At 38.4% G+C, this 19,033-nt stretch overlaps 1 protein-coding gene across 4 annotated transcripts in view; it reads left to right on the top strand.

Moving 5' to 3' along the window:
* The first annotated feature begins 1,164 nt into the window (after nucleotides 1-1,164).
* Nucleotides 1,165-19,033, top strand: part of Tab2 (TAK1-associated binding protein 2) — a 46,952-nt gene continuing 29,083 nt past the window's right edge. For 2 of the 4 annotated variants that reach the window (XM_074174480.1, XM_074174477.1), the window contains exons 1-2: nucleotides 1,165-1,374; nucleotides 13,408-14,589. In XM_074174480.1, coding sequence (XP_074030581.1) covers nucleotides 13,428-14,589 — 1,162 coding nt within the window. In that variant the 5' untranslated portion in view covers nucleotides 1,165-1,374; nucleotides 13,408-13,427. Of the gene's footprint in view, nucleotides 1,441-13,407; nucleotides 14,590-19,033 lie in introns of all 4 variants that reach the window. The other 2 variants (XM_074174479.1, XM_074174481.1) reach the window with 2 other exon arrangements.

Here is a 19,033-nt window from a genome sequence, read left to right as displayed (position 1 = left end):
TATTGGTATATCAAAAGTTCAATTGATTGAACTTGGAAACATTGACGTGGTTGTAGGTGAAATCCAACTTTTTAAGTTTTTCAGATATGGATGGATCATTTATAAATAATTTCAGGGTAGTATTCCACTATATCGAGCTATTAAAAACATAACGGTGGCTCTTTAGGACCTCAGCATTTATAATTATTCAGTCCTTGTAATACATATGTACATTATTTTTTCATTAATTTATCCTATTCGATAGGTGAAATATCTTAATAATACAAGTTTCAGACGAATTGGCCATTTCAGAGGTATATTACACAGATCTTTTCTAATTTAATTATTTTTCAGGCTGTGGGAGGTTAAAACCCATAAACATTGAGGAAACACTAACTTATCAACAAAAAATATTTTGTCCAAAAACATTTAGTCCTTGTGTTATTTATAGCCTTGACCTATTGATTCAATAGAAATTTCATTACACAATAAAACTGTCTCATATCACAATTTGATAACTGATATTGAAATGGCTGATATGAAAATGAGATAAGTTATCTAAATGTCTCAAGACTTTCAAGATACAATACGAATGTCGAGATGTCTAAAGTATCGTTAATAAAATTTTGAAACACTGAGCTAGGTAAAATCCAACTTATGTACTTTTTTTACTTGTGGTTGGATTATTTACCAGCCTAATAATTTTAAATGAATGTAATACACTCAAAACTAAAAAAATACTGTTGCTCATCAATTGTTTAAGACCTCTGCAATTTTTATCATTTAATACCTTTTTCTTGATTATTTTTTGGGATTTTTACCTTCTAAAATCTGAAAAATAAATGAATTTAGATAATAATACAGTGACTTCTCAACAAAAATAATGGTTTTTATTACCCCCTTGACCTATTCATAATAGAAATTTCATTACATCATAAGACTGTCTTACGTCACATTTTCATCACTAATATTGTGGCTGATATGAGAATCAGATAATCAACCAAATTTTTAAAAATTTTCTGGTGCAGTTCTGTTTATTGACTTTCTCGAATTATGTTTATCAACTGCACCGCTAATTTGGCAAAGCCCAAAATAGCCTATTATGATCCTAGTCTTTGGAAAGAGGCAACGACAACCTGGCAACCCTGTGTCTGAATCGCACTTTCACGTGACGTTTCACTATATTCTATTTGTGTTCCTATCTCAGTTTTCCATAACATACGAGATAAAGATTGCCATGTAAATTATAGAAAAATAAGTGTCCTTTCGTCTGTCGAATACCCTGTTATAAGTGTTTTATAATGGTGAAAAGTTATTCCTAAAGTTGTGTTCGGTGTTCCTGTGTGTTTTTATCGGATCTTTATGCATCAGAAACAGAATTGTTTTTCGAATTTGGTACGTTTTGGTCATTTTCCTAAACTTTTGTTTGTGTTCTGTGTGGTGTGTGCCGTTTCAACAATGGTTAGTAGGTATTTTGTTGACCAACTGAGATGGTTTATGGTTCTCACGGATGAATATATCGAATTCGCCCACTATATATTTGTGGTATGCTAAACGTCAAGTCTGACGTCAAATTGAACGCCCCCGCTGAAATTTCAAAAAATAAACATTTTGGAAATCCCTCGATATTTCGTAATGGTCCGGCTAGATTAACTTATCTCAGTCACTTGAGCAGATCCATGAACTGAGATCAGCAAAATACACATAACGTGAGCTTAGCCGGGATTTATTTCTATATGATTTTTTAAAACAAATATCCCGCTTTCGGACGTTTGAAACCGTTTAGAAAATTCCCCGGTTTCAAACTTAAACTTCCTATAAACAAGTGAAAATCACTTATGGTCCGTTGTTGACAGTTTAATAAGTGTCATATCAATATAATTTTATCCCAAAAGGACGAATGTATCCTTATTTTTTGTAGTAGATGTACTTACTTGATATTATTTTTTTTTAGTTTCAGTTTTTATCAATATAGTAAATGCTTTAATAAAATTAAAAAGAGGAAGTGGCTGTGTTACCGGCACCGGTCACCATAATACAGTGTGTCAATTTGAAAACTTCCCACCCTCAATATCTCCCTTCCAGTACATAATATGAAAAAATGGTCAGACAGGTCAACTTTATTTGCAAGGGGGACACTCTGAATGAATATTTTCAACCCTCGGGGTTCAACCCCCTAGGAGGGGTGGATGTTACCCTCAGAATTTCAAATGGAAAGGGGGGTCAAGTGGCACATCATTTTGAAGGGCATTCAATTCGCTTGCCGACGGTGCCCTCATTTATTATTTTCCGATCAGCAGTATCCGAAAATGTAGTTCTAAACTAATAGAAGTAATTAGAATTGGCCTATACTAAAATGCCTGGTTATCAAGTTAGTATGCAAAGAAATACAATTTATTGACTCTCTTATAAGTAAAACTTGTGATGACGGGTCAGCTTTTCAACTTTTCATCAGGGGTAAAATTAGACAAGCCTCAAAAAATTTACATTAATTAGTTATCTGATTTCGGTGACTTTCATTTGGGTTTATTATCGGATTTAAAACTCTTATCCCTTTTTTGTTACTTCTGCTATAAAAAGTATCGTTTTTTGAGCAAAAAAGGTGTTCATCGCATTCAAGCCATTTGGTAGTACTATCATTTCAGTTTCATTTGTTGAGCTGATCAACGATACCTTAGAAAGTGTATAAATTGTAAGAATGGTTTACACTATCCAAGACCGAATTGAAATAATTTTTATTTATGGAGAGGTGGGCAAGTGCGCACGAAGGGCGGCATCTCTTTTTAATGAAAGAAATCCAAATCTTAATATAAGTCACCGGTATGTGCTTGATTTGGTGACAAAGTTTTCCGAAACTGGTTCGGTAAAGAATAAAAAAAGGAATAACCCCAGAGTACTGAATGAGGATGCTCAAATTGAGGTGTTGGGAACATTTGCTGCAGAGCCGACTAGCTCCTTACGATCAGTAGCAGAACAGACGGGAATGTCACACGAGACTGTAAGGAAAGCACTGAAAATGCACAAATTTCATCCATATAAAATGCAGATTCTCCACGAGCTCCATGAGGATGATTATGACAGAAGAATAGAATTCTGTGAAATCATGACTCTTCGAATCAATGCTTTACCTAATCTTCTGTTCAATATCTGTTTCAGTGATGAATGTTCATTTTTCCTGAATGGCAATGTTAATAGGCAAAATTGTCGCTATTGGAGTGACGAAAACCCTCACAATTTTCGAGAAGGACATACACAACACCCACAAAAAGTTAATGTTTGGGCTGGTATTCTTGGAAATGCCATTATCGGACCTTTATTTTTTGAAGAAAACTTGAATGGTGATCTGTACCTAGATATGCTTCAAGCACCTATCGATCCACTTATAACTCACGAGCTCGAAACTCAAATTGATGCACACGGTAATTTACTGTTACAGGAAGATTTGTTACATTTCCAACAGGACGGTGCGCCACCTCATTATTTTCGCCCCGTCCGACAATGGTTGAACGAGCGATTCCGGGAGAGATGGATTGGCAGAAGGGGATCAATTGAGTGGCCACCGAGATCACCGGATTTGACTCCATTAGATTTTTTTCTTTGGGGATATCTCAAATCTGTCGTTTATAAAACACAGCCCACTGATATGGATGACCTCAAAGGACGAATTACAGCAGCATGCCGGTCAATTAGTGGTGAAGTTTTCCAAAATGTTCGAGAGGAGTTCGAAAACAGACTGTATTACTGTTTAGAGCAGAATGGACAACATTTTGAACATATTATCAGATAAAGCGTAACAAGATGGTTGAAATTTGTTTTTTGCAATTTAGTATTTTTTGTTTGCACTCGATGCGTATTTCGTTAACTAAGTAGTTCTACATTCCTCTCACATCCACGAATTCGAATATTACTCAAGGGTTGGAACGATGCTACCTAGTACGATGCTCACCTTTTCCAATAGTCCATTACAATCATTTGTTTTGAATACCAACCTGAATACCAAACATCTAGTGCGGGCGAGTTTTAATCATTTATTCTTATTCACTTCTAATCACCGTTCGTTTGGAACGTTATTGTTCAAAAACTGCTCATCAAAAACTAATGAAAAAGGTATCATTGGCAAGAGAATTGAATGCCCTTCAAAATGATGTGCCACTTGACCCCCCTTTCCATTTGAAATTCTGAGGGTAACATCCACCCCTCCTAGGGGGTTGAACCCCGAGGGTTGAAAATATTCATTCAGAGTGTCCCCCTTGCAAATAAAGTTGACCTGTCTGACCATTTTTTCATATTATGTACTGGAAGGGAGATATTGAGGGTGGGAAGTTTTCAAATTGACACACTGTATAAAAGTATAGCGCTTCCTAACTTTAAATTTGAATGAAACAAAACGTGTGGAATATAACATCGTTCAAATATACGCCAAGGCTTCTCTGGGTGAAACGCATCCGAAACGTCCAATTTTCCATGACTCTTGACGCATAAATCAGGCTGAATTTGACCGATGGCATGGGTTATGTTGGCTTTGAGGACCGCTGTGGTTTGTGGCTTATACACCTGAGACTTGAGAAAATCCCACAAGAAAAAGTCCAATGGGGTCAAATCGTACGATCCCGGTGGCCAGTTCACATCACCTCCTCATGAGTTGACCAAGCCCTCAAATCGCTCGTGCAGGATATCCAATGTGGGATGAGCTGTGTGGCATGTAGCGCCGTCCTGTTGTTCACGTCAAAACAAGTTGGTAATAATCGACCTATAATGCTCGCCGTTGACAGTGATGGTCTGGCCAACGTCGTTCTCAAAGAAATGTGGCCCAATGACGTCGCCAATCCAAAATCAACACCAGTGACTTTTCGGAATGCAGTGGACGTTATTGGTATCGTTCCAAATTCGACAATTTTGTTTGTTCACATAGGGTTAGGTGCAACATCATTGCTTATCGTCGTTTATCTTGAGTTCCTGGGTCAGATGAATTTTGTACCGGTGCAGGCCCAAGTTACGACGCAAAATTCGCCAAGTTATGGTCTGCGAAAGCCCGAGTTCTTGTGAGCGACGTGAAATCGACTGCCTCGGATTCTCCTGCACACTCTCACAGACAGCGATAATGTTTTCAGCAGATCTTGCGTTTAGTCGACGTACGGGTGTTGGTCAATCGTTTACTGAACCAGTGGACTCAAATTATCCACCACATTGGGAATAATCCTCTCGGTAGAAGGAATATAGCTACTGTAAAATGGGCGAATCGTGCAGTACGTTACTCTAACACAACACCAATTTTGATAAAACAATTTCATTATTTGCACGTGTTATTGTATGCTATACCCGTCCGTGGTGATTTGGAAAAACAGACTAAATAAATGACAATTGATGGCCGTTATCAATTGTCAAAGTTCGGAAGACCCTTTATGTATGGATGATTTGAAAGAAGGAAAAAAAGACAAGATTATCTGTCAGTAAATCATTTTTCCCTATAGCGCCTAGCGACTGTAACTTTTGTGAAGTATGAAGGAAGGTACTTACTTCATAGTTAGTTTGTCACGCCTTGTATTTCTCGTTGACTAATTAAGTCAATTTGTGAATGATTACTCGTTGTTCAACAATATGGCGTGAGGGTTGCTACTAGCGATTATAGAGCATATCTCCCAGGGTAGGCCGCCAGCTTTAAAACAGTGAAGAAGGGCGTGGGTAAGATGGAGGGTAGAGCGCCATCCGCTTTATCAACCCTGGAGCTTATACAGCATACAACAAAAACGGAAAATTTACTCTAAACAGTAACCAATAGAATCAAACTCGAATCCAGTTGAAATGTTTATAATTCCTTTTCCTTACATCTACACTTTTCTCAGTTGGTTCCAAACTTGTCAACGAATCCCCTGATTTATCTGTCAGTTTATAAATTTTATCAACCGTTATTATAAGACTCCCCCTACAATACTAGCAGGATGCCTTGAGCTCCTGAGGCCACAAAACGTCAAATGTGACAAGATATTACTTTTCTGATTGTGAACAATACCAAAATGTTCATAAGATATAAATTATATTACACCTGTAGCGCAAATGTTTCAATTCTATGGGGACTGTAATGAACCCAGGCTCCCCAAGGAAGAAATGAGGATGTCTTCTTTGATTGACGACTCGTTTATTTTGTGAAAATTCATGTCAACTGAGGATACACTACAAAAACACGCTTTTGTGTATTTTTCACAATATTTCTTTATTGTTGACTAGTTTCGGTCATTACACCATTTTCAAAACTAACTAGATTACATTTAAATCTGAGTAATTCATGTCTACATTGCCTATCTAGGGTGACTCCCAGGTATTTTGCTTTGTCGGTCCACGGAATCTCTTGTCCGTTGAAGATAACGTTGCTTTGTCAGGGGTTATACTGATCTTCCACAGATTGGCCATTCCTCTTATATGTCTGGCTGTTGCTGCAAATATCTGGTGACATGCGCTTGGCTCCTAGATCTCGCCAGCAGGGCCGTATCGTCCGCGTAGAGCGCGGGACCTGCACCTGCACCTGCACCTTGCGGAACCCCTCCAGTAGTCTAACTAGATTACATTTGAATCTAAGTAATTTATACCTACGTTGCCTATCCTATCATGTACCTACATTGTCTGTATGTCCCTGGAATATCGATGAACATAACAAAACAAAACTTTTGTTCCAGGTTTTGGGAACTGGATTATATTACCTACATTATATCAAAAGTTTTGTTTTGTTATGTTCATCGATATTCCAGGGACTTGTAGACAATGTAGGTACATGATAGGATAGGCAACGTAGGTATAAATTACTTAGATTTAAATGTAATCTAGTTAGACTACTGGAGGGGTCCCGCAAGGTGCAGGTGCAGGTGCAGGTCCCGCTATACACAGCAGACGTATACAGGCAGACATATAAGAGGAATGGCCAATCTGTGGAAGATCAGTATAAACCCTGACAAGAAGTCAGGCGATACTGTTCACCCGGAGGCACAACCGGAAGGCAACATTATCTTCAACGGACAAGAGATTCCGTGGACCGACAAAGCAAAATACCTGGGAGTACGGGAGAGAATCGGAATGGCGAGATCAGCCAGACAACGCCTAGCACCAATAATAGGCCACAGGGCTGGGCCATGGGGCTGAAAGTAAAGTTGCTGATGATAAGAATAGTTCTCATGCTAATAATACTGCATGATTGCACTGCTTGGGGTCAGTGCGCACATACATAAAGAAATCAGGTTCAAAGCTTTATGAACGTGTGCGTAAGGGCCTCCGTAAACGCTTATATATATATATATATATATATATATATATATATATATATATATATATATATATATATATATATATATATATATATATATATATATATATATAGACCTAGACCTGAACACGCAATGTGGAAGTGTATATGAGAGCACACCCAGAAAGCGTGTTCAATAGAATCAGATCGCACAACAACCCAGCGCTACGCGATCTACACGATGCGTTAAACAGGGATGACCCCTGATTCAGAGACCACCCCCTAGAGTCGCCCTTAGGCGACTCCGGTAAGTATAAACATTCCTTAGCCAGATACTAATTCAGTTCACTTTCAGATAATCCAGGAAACATGACATACGCGGGCAATAAAAAAGACACTTGTCTACGGTACATTTTTGGGGGACCCCATGCAAAAATTCAGTTAGGAAAGTCATGATTGAAGAATTCAACCGATTAGAAAGTATAAGCACCTAAAGGCTGACTTTCGACCGAAAAAACGTCAGATGCCAATCTTGCTGAAGTGTCCATCAGTAGGATTGAGGACCGCTCGGAGAGCGCGGGTGGATGGAGTGGTGTATTAAGTTTTCGTCAGAAATTTATTTTGTGGGGGGAAGATTTTACTCCAGGGCACTCAACCTATGAGGGGGCATGGGGGAATCTGGTTAGTATTGAAAATGGTTTGATGACCGAAACTAGTCGAAAATAAAGAAATATCGTGGAAAATAGACAAAAGTGTGTTTTTGTAGTGTATCCTCAGTTGAATGAGACTGGGATTGTTTTATTTTATCTTTCGGAAAATATTGTCGCTCCGACAAAGTATCGTGACATACCTCAATGCGCGGAAAGTCGGATGGCTCCAAAGAAAGAAAGCGACCTTAAAATGTGGTATATATACCAGACAATGTCGGGCTGCAGAATTGTTGTAATTGATTCCCGGAATAGACCTTGAAATATGTGCGGTGATTAAAAACTGTGTGTAATTGAAGTGCAGTGAAGTGATTGTTAATTAAATAATAGAGTTTGTAATATAAGTAAAAATGATGACAATGAAATATACGAGGTCTGTTAAAAAAATGGGGTAAATTTTCATTTTTCTCACAAAATATATATTCATCAATTTCTATTTTGTCCGCTTCAAAGTAGCATCTTGATAACAGAAAAAAGTCCCAGGTGGCCAAGAATGGTGCATACGGTGGATGAAGCATGATTACGGTGTTGTTTTTGGCCAAAAACAAGCGAACAAGCAAAGACGAGTAAGCAGGTGCATTATCCTGTATCAAAGTAAGAAATAGAGTCCTAGAGCCAAAATGAGGTTCGATTGAATTGAAGATAATTACATAATGATAAAATGAATTTGTTTGAACAAACGGGCAGGTATTATATAGGGGATTCCATAATACTGGGAATCTTCAAATATTTAAATAGTTTTGAGAACTGATATTTGCAAGAAATTCCAGTTCTCAATTTCTCCCTTTTTCCCGATACTGAAACTGACGTGCCGAAGGAACACATAGTGGTGAAATGAAAAAAAAAACATTAACATCAACAATCCATAAGTATATAAAATACTTGTACAAATAAATTTCATTCAATTTTCTTATCGAATGTTCAGACACGAAAGACTAGGAAGAGAAGAAAAAAAATTCGTGCTACTGAATAATTGCGACTTTAAGGTTACTCGACAGCCTTGAGAATTTCCTAGAACCGAACTCAACAGGTTTTTCCCGTTCCTCAACACGCCTTATTGAGAATAGAGAAATACAGCAAACTTCCATAAACAATCAACAGTAGCCGAGTTATCTTATCAGTCAACTTGTTAGGTTTATGTTTACTTTGAAGTAATTGGGTATTTGCATTCTTCTTGGAAATATGCAAAAATACGCGTGCTCCGAAACTAAATTAAGGTGGAATTTGAGAATCATTCGACTTGGAGGAAAATCAATTATGCTTATTCGTACTCATACAACCCGGAAAATTTACACTGTAAATAAACAAACGCGGTCATGAATCACAGAGAAGTTTTTCAGGAGAAAAACATGCAGTGAATACTTGATGCTATGAGGGCTTACTTTGCAATTTTTTAGCTGTCTCCTCTGAATATTGAGAGTCGTGTGGGCCTTTTGTTCTTGTATGAGGTTTTCGTGAATACGATTTGAATACCAAAATTTTCAGTCTGTCTTGATTACTTTCGAGATAAGCGAAATGGGTTGGCTATTCTGGCCAGAATATATATCAACTAGCTTCCCAATGAAACCTAATTAGTTAGTGGTATTCTGTTTTTTATTAGTAAAAGGTAGTAAATGCTCATTATAAACTCATAACGCTACCTTAAACAAAATTTGGTGATTTCGTTATGATTTGCCACAGAAAGTATAGGCGGTTTTATAATAGGTGCACCCTATTTTTGTATCGCAAACGGGTCTCAAACAAAATATTTTATGATCTTTCAGGTCGTTTTATTACCTGCAGTGGCATACGATAGGGCATCCAATCATAAATACTTGTTGAAACTAGTAACTATGTTTACTATTTGAAATTATTTAATAATAAATAGGTATGCTTATTTGATGTTATCATCAGTTGAATCCAATGAATCGTCGAATGTTATGATTAAAGGTTTTACAACTTCCTCAACCAAATGGTCTAGTATCCACATGTTGTACTTTTGTTTCATAAGATGTTCAATATACTTTTTTTTGGAATTGACATTTTTCAATGATTCATTGAAGAGTATTTTGACATCTTTTATTTCAAGTGTCATATTTCGTCTTGTAACAAAGCCTTTTACTTGAGCCCAAACGAGTTCAATGGGATTAAGTCTGCAATGATAAGCGGGCGGACACAAAATGACATTTCGTTTCTGTGCCATCTTGTCGACTACATATTACGTGAAATGAGCTTCATTTGAACATACTGTGGACAATAGTTCTTTTGTAACCATACTTGATATGTTTTTTGCCAAAGCCACTCAATAATGCATTAGTTGGTATTCTTTTATTTTTTTTGGATTGTTAACTTGCATTATTCATCACCATCACAGAGTTAGACGAAATGAGGTCTAAAATTTGCTCATAATACTCTTCAAACATATCGCCGTTCATATCTTCATGACAATCACCAAAATGCTTTGACTCAAACATCAGTAAATCGCTCTCAACAAAACTATCATCACTTCCAATTTGGGTGATAATCATTCGCTTTCCTTCATCAGAAGGCAACTTCAATCAAGTAGACCAGCCTTCTGAAATGTTCAACGTGAACTTGTATTTTTTTATGTTTTTGTTTTGTCACATCTTTCTAACGGTATATTCTTCGTTAAACCATGTTTCGTCCAGATAATAAATCTTTCTATACTCACGTCGAAACTATTTTATCTACCTTTTTTAATGCGTCCTTCAGTAAATAAGTTCACCATTTTCGATTAAAAGCGATTTTGTGTTTCCCAACTGACATTTAATTCCTTTGAAGTTTGTTACTGATAATAACACACATTAAGATGCAAATAGACTACAGGAAATATTATTGTCATTATTTTCCAAGTGGACACGCCCAAAGAGACATCGATCGTAATTCAAAACAGCTAATACCTTTTATCCATAGAGATGAACGACATCCAACGTAAGGCTGTCCTTACGACTAACCAAAACATCTAGAACTAGACAAATTTTAAGTCAAAACACAAATTTTGCTATTTTGATATAACCTCACTTATTTAGTTCAAAGAAAGTATAGATCACAGATCAGTTTATAACTAAAATGAATAGAAATATCTCCTAAAGACTCTAGTAGATTTCCTAAAACAAAAGTGCAGTGTTTCCAACATGAGTATATAAGCATCTCAAGGCATATTTCAACACTAGAGATTAGAGACAACAGTCACCTCGCATATGAACATAGCAGTACAAGCTCATTGACAGTTCTTACAAATAAATATAATTATATATTATTGGCAATATGAATCATTCATTTCGGGTGTATTCCGAATATATTGGTATTAGTCACGGAGGATAATCTTCCAGGAGATTGTCGTCTACGAGAATTCAGCAGCAAACGGATCTATGTTAGTGCTTTGGTACATGATGCGCTTTTTTCCTATTTGGTATTTGTTTACGAGATAGAGATGATATTACCTCATTTTAGTTCAACGGTTTCAGTCTAAGGCAAAGGTCCGTATTAGCGATGAGCATCGCTATAAGAGAAGTCAAGTACCAAACTGTAATACTGCCTGCAAAACTGCCAGCCTTAATTTATGTTGAATCCCTCTTCTTTCTGTTTGAAATTATCTCTATTTTGAATTTCTATCACCTCCATATATATTCTTCGATAGTAACTTTGCTGAAACTATAAGCGATCCGGTATACCCCCGTGTTGCTAAATCTCTCTGATTATTTTTAGATGATCTTACATCCATTCTGATGACTTTTGTTGGCCATAATATATTTCTCCAGAATCTTCCCAATATGATCCGTGACATGTTCAAGATAGGGTGGGAAAACTTCCATTGACGAGTACAATTGGCGTTATCTTGGCATAATATTTCTTTGGTAGTGTTCCCTGCCTTTTGAAAGCATTCTACAAAAGTTTAAGATCTTCAGGTTCATTAATGCGTCGGGCTTCCTCAACTAACGTTTTGATTACCTCTCCAAAAACGGGGGTATTCTCTTAAGCCAACGAAAACCATCAGAGAGAGTTAGAGAGCAGTGGTATAGTAGATTCTTTGTAGCTGTCAATCGGTTTACATTGTATATACTACGACTAAGAAGTCAATATATAAGGTTTTACCTAAATTCACCATACATTACAAGTTGTACCTTGGTCTACTTACATCATGTAATGAGTGATATTTTTGCTGGCATCTTTTTGGCAACACTGTTTTTGACAGATCACGCGTGAATCGTGTCTTTTGTCATTGTCAAACTTGTTCAGTTTGGTCTGTTTTTTAACCATGAATCGACTTACGAATGAACAACGCTTGCAAATTATTGAATTTTATTATCAAAATTCATGCTCAGTGAAGAAAGTCTATCGTGCACTTCTTTCAATTTATGGGCGGTTTCGTCGGCCTACTGAGGAAGCTATTCGAAAGCTTGTGACTAAATTTTGAACCGAGTTTACATTATTGGACATTAAACCACCAACACGCATACGTAGAGTGAGGACCGAAAAAATATTGCGGCTGTATCCGCCAGTGTTCGTGATGACCGTGAAATGTTGATTCGCCGCCGTTCGTAGCAATTGGGCCTCTGTTACTCTGTGGAAAAATTTTTGCGAAAGGATTTGGGTGTAAAACCTTGTAAGATACAGCTGGTACTAGAATTGAAGCTACACGATCTCCCACAACGTCTAACATTTGGTGAATGGGCGCTGGCAAAGTTGGAAGAAGATCCACATTTTTATCGAAAAATTGTGTTCAGCGACGAGGCTCATTTCTGGTTAAGTGGATACGGCAAGCAAAATTGCCGCATCTGGAGTCTGGAGACCAGCCACAAGCATTGCAAGAGCTACCGATGCATCCCGAAAAAGTCACTGTTTGGTGTGGATTATAGGTCAGTGGCATCATCGGGCCGTACTTCTTCAAAGACGGAACGTTATTGTGAATGGCGAGCACTACCGTGTGATGAATGACGACTTTTTGTTACCCAAAATGGAAGAATTTGACATGCCTGACATGTGGTTTCAACAAGACGGTGCCACATGCCACACGTTACGCCTAACAAAGGATCAATTAAGAGCCGCCTTCGGTGAACAGTTTATCTTACGTTTGGGGAATTTCAATTGGCCGCCTACATTTGCATGAAATCATCTTCAGGCATTAAATTATATTGATCGTTCTATCGATTCCAATAAAGATTTCATCAATTTTTTAAAATTTTTCACCGTATCTTTCACATTGTTTATCTTAATATCATTTTGTTGGTTTTTTATATTTATTAGTCGTATGGAATATTTTATTTTTTCAATTAGCGATTTCACGAATTTTTTTTCGGAAATATAGCTTGTGTGATGCCTATGTTTGTTTATCTTGTCTATTTGTAATATTTTCTTCTAATCAATACATTGAATAACACATTATTATTAATGAACTAACCACGTTTCATTCTATTCTATTTTATTCATGTGGTTTTCATTGATATACATATGCGTCTCAAGATTTCAATCTATTTCATTTGTCGACAGAACAATCATAATGGCCGGCCATGTTCGCCGGAAACAGACGGAGGTCTTCGAACGTCAAGGTCATGCAGCTCTTCCATGAACTGAAACAGCAATTCCCTACCGTCCCCGATCACATAGTCACCACTTGCATAACCTCCTTCCTGCAGTCGAACTCCCAAGGCCAAGATCTGAACATAGCCGACCTCCTAGAAACCGCCCTAGCCGAAAACAACTCTGAGCAGATGGGACGGCTTTCACAACAACTGGAAACACCTCCCCTAGATCAAGCGCTCATCCCCGATCCACAAGACGATAGTGCGCAATTGATTGGCTCCCATTCGGAATCGGCAATCCTTAGCTCGACGTCCGACGAACGAAACCGAGTCGAAATGATCGAGAGTGATAGTGATATCAACAGGAATTTGATAAAACCAAGCGTCCCCAATCCCACCCCGCGAGAACCTCCCAAGACGATCGCTAAAAGACCCAACAAGCTTGACATAACGTCTGACTGTGATGCGATCAGTGACGATAAAAGAAAGTTCAATATCCAACTGTCCGAGAAATGTAGAGACGTGCACAAATTGCTCAGTTCCGACCTTAGTGAAAAACCCCCGCGATCCCCTCTGAGCGCGAAGCGCTTCGCCGCGAAAAACTCCCCCACCAAGGTGGAGAAGTCCCCCCTAGTGTCCCCCGACGCTCAAAGACGCTTGCAGGACGATACTCGCGCTCCCATAGTGAAAAAAGAAACGTGTTCCACCCCCACGCAAACGACTGACACTCTCCTAGGCAGCCCCAACCTCAACCTATCTCTGAACGTGAACTTGGACCTAGTGCAAAGCCCCTCCCAGCCGAGGCGCACCTCTCTGGCGCAGCTAACCCCCACGCAGCCTTGGCTGCAAACTCCCGCCACTTCGCCGAGGAGCTTCACCAGCGTTAACCTTACTTTGAGGCCTCCCACGTCGACCCCTCAGAACCCCATCGACATCACTTCACAGAATTCTAGTTTGACGTACTCGACGAGCAGTTTTGACTCTCAGAAGGGGTTGGAGAGCCGTTTGCAGATCACGGTGGGGCCGGGAGGGGGAAGCGTTGCGTCCGTGAGAGTGAGGCCGAAGAGCTACCATCCCCAAGAGCAGCAGCAGCAAGAAGTCGTTCCTGTCAGAGCTGGGTCGCTCAATGATTTGGCGGTGAGCTCGCAACGTAAGTACTTTTTTGTTTATTCATATCTGTTATTAGCCTTGAACTTCTTCGTACCTTTAAAACTGGGATATTTGATGGAAAGTCATGTGTGACCCCTAAAATCGTCAGTGACAGAAGCTCAATGAGATTTCTCACGATCAAGATGCATAGAAACCCTGTGAATTGACCAATTCACTTTTGTTTTGTCAAAAACTCTCTAAGCGACAAATGAGATTGATCCAACTTTAGAGACATATTGATAGATGGTGCAAGTATCGAAATTAGTCGCGCTATTTCATTCAGATCATTCAATTTATGGACCATAATGTGAGAAAAATCTTTCAACTAATATCAATTCATTTCCAGTTGTAAACAACATTGAAATCCGAAGTGACAACTTGACATTGTCAGGTTGCGTCACTTTAGTTGTACTCACCACCTCTGTAAATGAAATGCTGAAAGTTATTTGATCTCTCTATTATTTCTTCAACAAGAGTACGGTGAGTCGAGTGTTTTTGACAGAATATTTTACGTGGGGAAGGAGTCCGAGTGATCACTACAGGGATATTCTATGCATCTTGCTGCAGTGCATCTGAGGGGATATCACATTTATATTGGCAAGGAGCTCTTTCGACATGTTGAAAGACTTGATATATCCTAGCTGCATTGCTGAAAAAATCAACGCCGCATTACATATGCGTTGAGTTCCCTGGTGGCCGTAGTAGAGGACGGACGTGCCGATAACTTCCATACACAAAGAAGGTACGTGGAGGCCATGTGCTACTGCGGGAATTCTATATATGTTTTGTGATTGTCCACTGTACAAAATGTGAAGTCAGGGCCACCTTTATTCACCAGGGATCTAAGCCGGGGTAGTTCACATAACCACGTAAAAGGGGCCACGTATGTATAAAAATCCGATGGATTCCTGTGGAGACAAAATCACAGAAAAAATGCCGTGCGCCCTTCGACGAACTCCTGTCAAGTATTTAATTCGCCCGATTAAAGAGAGACACAAGCGTCATGAATAAAATACGCGGAAAACATACTTTTATATAGCATCCCTTTCTTTAATAAGCGAGAGCTCTTGTTTGGATGAACTCGGTAGGTACATCGAAAAGAGATAGCTAAACGAGAGAGTTTCGTTTCTGATATGGTGGTGGACGGACGTGTCGATAACGGCCGTCCACAAAAGAGGTACGCGGACGCTATTGTTGGAGATGGAACTCAGTTTGTTTTGTGACTGTCGGCCGTCATAAAACGTGCTACCATTGATATAAATATTTTGTGGAAAGTCTCATTCACGTCGGTTAGAGTCCGGGGTGAACCGGATGTCCACCTGGGAGTCCTAAAGTGGATTTACATAACCCCCACCCCCATCCATGCCGGTTAGAGGCCGGGGTGGACCGGATACCCACTTAGGAATAGGATTGCATTAATTATACGAAAATGTGGAGAAAATCAAAATGTCTCTCGAGCTGAAGGTGTTTTTATAATAAAAAAGTTCGACAAAAAAGGAGTGGCAGCATTGCCTCGACTGCGGCTCGGCTCGGCTGCGTCCCCCCGCCGACGAAGCTCCTGTCAATTTTAATAGGAGGGGGATGGACAAATGTGCTCGAGTAGAAAGCAACGTCCAATAAACATAGAAAGAGAGACAGCTAAACAAACTTGAGACATCAGTATTTTCTTAGATTACGTACAACTATCGTTTGACAGTTTGTAGTTTATGTCGTTTTTTGACAAGGTTTTACGGTTTCAATTCTTTTATACTACGCAAATACATTATTGTTTTCATAAACAGTGTGCATTTTTATATTTCATGTGAAAATGGTTGTACATGTCTCAGAAGTTTCATGATTGGCAATACTGATATTTGACATATAATTATAAGAAGAAGACGTGTTAAAATTTTAAATTTTGCCGCGTTTTATGAAATGATTTGATGTTTTGGTCATAAACATCTGCAGCTAGTGTACGTGAAGTTGAATTATTGTTCAAAAAACAAACGCATTGATAGTGGGCTTAGTTGTGAATCGCATTGTAGAAACACCACAAAGAATTGTTGATTCACATTTCAGATATTTATATTATCATAGGATGAATTAGATTTTTGTGCTATATAAAAATTATAAATCATTGTATTGAACACGGTAAAATTCAAAGTTTTTCAGTCACAATCAAAATAAGATACCTAATCACAGTAATTACATGTCTTCTCCTTAATAATATATATGTCAAATATCAGTGTCACTAACCATGATACACCTGAAACTGGCTAAGGAACCGTTAGACGATTACTAAAAAATAAATTAATTGTAAAAAACAAATTCTTGATTACCAGCTATGAAATGAAGGAAAGATCATACCCATAACTTTTTTACATTACACAATATATATTGTCACGAGATTTACCTATATAGAAAAAATAGGTAAATCTCGCTATAACGTGTAATTTAATTTAAAGTTTATTTTCCTCTCTGTAGAGCTGATACTTAAGAATGATTTTTTACTATCAATCCATTTAACATGGGACAGAAAAGCGTTTCCATTCACGGGCTTGTCTGCGTAACCTTGGCGTTACTTTTCCGACTGAATTAATTTCGTTATAGCCATTGTCTTTGAAGCCGTTCTTCAAATGCGAAGTTCCTTGAGACGACTTTCAGGTTCACAGATGCGGCGGACCCCCTGAATTGACATTTTGATTACTTTTCCCTTTTGTCGTCGATAGTGGTTGGAGATTTTGCTGAGATATCTATCTGTATGTGTTGGTTTCCTCGTTTCCTGTATACTCTATGCTTTAATTTCCTATATCCATGACTGTTCATAAGTGCATCCAAGAAGAAGATTGATCTTCGGGTTTCACGTTCCATTTTTGAATACGTTTAGTTGTGCTTGATCATGCCTCCATATGACAAACGCTACATCAACATAGCTCAGCTAGCAGTGTGGTTACAAGCTCGTTCATTCGAAGGTACTTTGTTCAAACCTTTATATGAGTAAAGTTCACCGCCACGAGCCCATTAAATTTCTAGTTTTGATTGTTTCTTCAGTGCCTGAAACTTGAATTTTAGCTTCGCGATATTATTTGAAAACGTACTTGGTCAGTTTGGAGGGTTAACTATGTGGGTGGTCTTATTCTTCTTCCACTACTTAATTTTGGTCTCAGCTTCCAGATGGCGCTATTATTACCAGTGCTCTTTTTATTTATTATAGTAAAAACTATAATAAAAACTTTGTCCGGGAGTGCAATAGTCTTGCTTTACGCAGTACTGCACCCCATTTTTATTCTTCCCAAATTATTAATTTTTGATAGGCACGTCTTTCTGCGGTGGACATATACATACATATAAAATTATCATTTTCTTCATAAAATATTATTTGTTGCGATCCTACTCCCACGTGGACATCCGGTCCACCCGGCCTCGAACCGGCGTGAACGGGAGCACTATTCATAAAAACACTTAAACAATTTTCATTAACACTACTTTTTATTTATGCTTGCACTTTATAAAACGGCGGACATTCACAACATAAACTGAGTTCCATCTCTAACAATGGCGTCCGCGTACCTTCTTTGTGGACGGTCTAAAAAGTTTCCGACCTCAACAACATGAAGATAGCAGCAGCCGTAAATAAAAGCTAGTGAATTTTGTTGTTCCAAAAAAGCAGAAACTTTTTTCCAGCTGGGAAAGTGATGGCAACTGTTTTTTGGGATAGTAATGGAGTTATTTTGATCGATTATCTTCAAAAAAGTAAAACCATTACAGGAACATACTACGCATCATTACTTGACAAGCTTAAGGCAGAACTTGCGGGAAAACGGCCACATCTGCAGAAAAACAACATCTTGTTTCACCAAGACGACGCATCGTCTCACACCTCAGCGGTTGCTATGGCGAAAATCCACGAATTACGGTTTGAACTGCTTGACCATCCGCCTTACTCACCAGATCTAGCCCCAAGCGACTTCTTTTTGTTCCTTCATCTAAAAATTGCATATGATGAACAGAGATTTTCGTCAAACGAAGAGTCAATTACCTTAGTGAACAATTATTTTGCAAAGAAAAACTCCGAGTACTATTTGGTTACAAATATGGAAGCATTGCTGGGAGAAGTGTGTAGTGTGAAAAAATGTTAGGTCGGAAACTTTTCAGACCACCATTTCTGATTATTGAGCGATTTCTTCATCGATATAAAGGTATTCATCAAGCCCTCAACATATAACAGGAAGGGGCTAGAAATATCCTAATCCTAGAGACGCTTTCCATTTTACAACGGTTTTTCGATTATTCAATCATTTGATAAGTGATGAGACGTGGAATGAATCGGGCGCGTCTCATCTTCGATGAAGGGTCGAACTCAGAAATTTGAAAACCTCATCCCTTAGTTTTTGTCCCACGAGGATTTTTTGAGGTTGTTGGAAAATGTATGCCCATTCGATATTTCTAATGGTCATTATTGTTTC

This window comes from Leptinotarsa decemlineata, unplaced genomic scaffold (assembly GCF_025532065.1).
Source record: "Leptinotarsa decemlineata unplaced genomic scaffold, Ldec_3_MD MMD2_tig00000591_RagTag_RagTag, whole genome shotgun sequence".
Classification (NCBI taxonomy): Eukaryota; Metazoa; Arthropoda; class Insecta; order Coleoptera; family Chrysomelidae; genus Leptinotarsa; species Leptinotarsa decemlineata.
The sequence above is the reverse complement of the archived record's forward strand: the minus strand, read 5'-3'. Positions and strand labels throughout refer to the sequence as shown.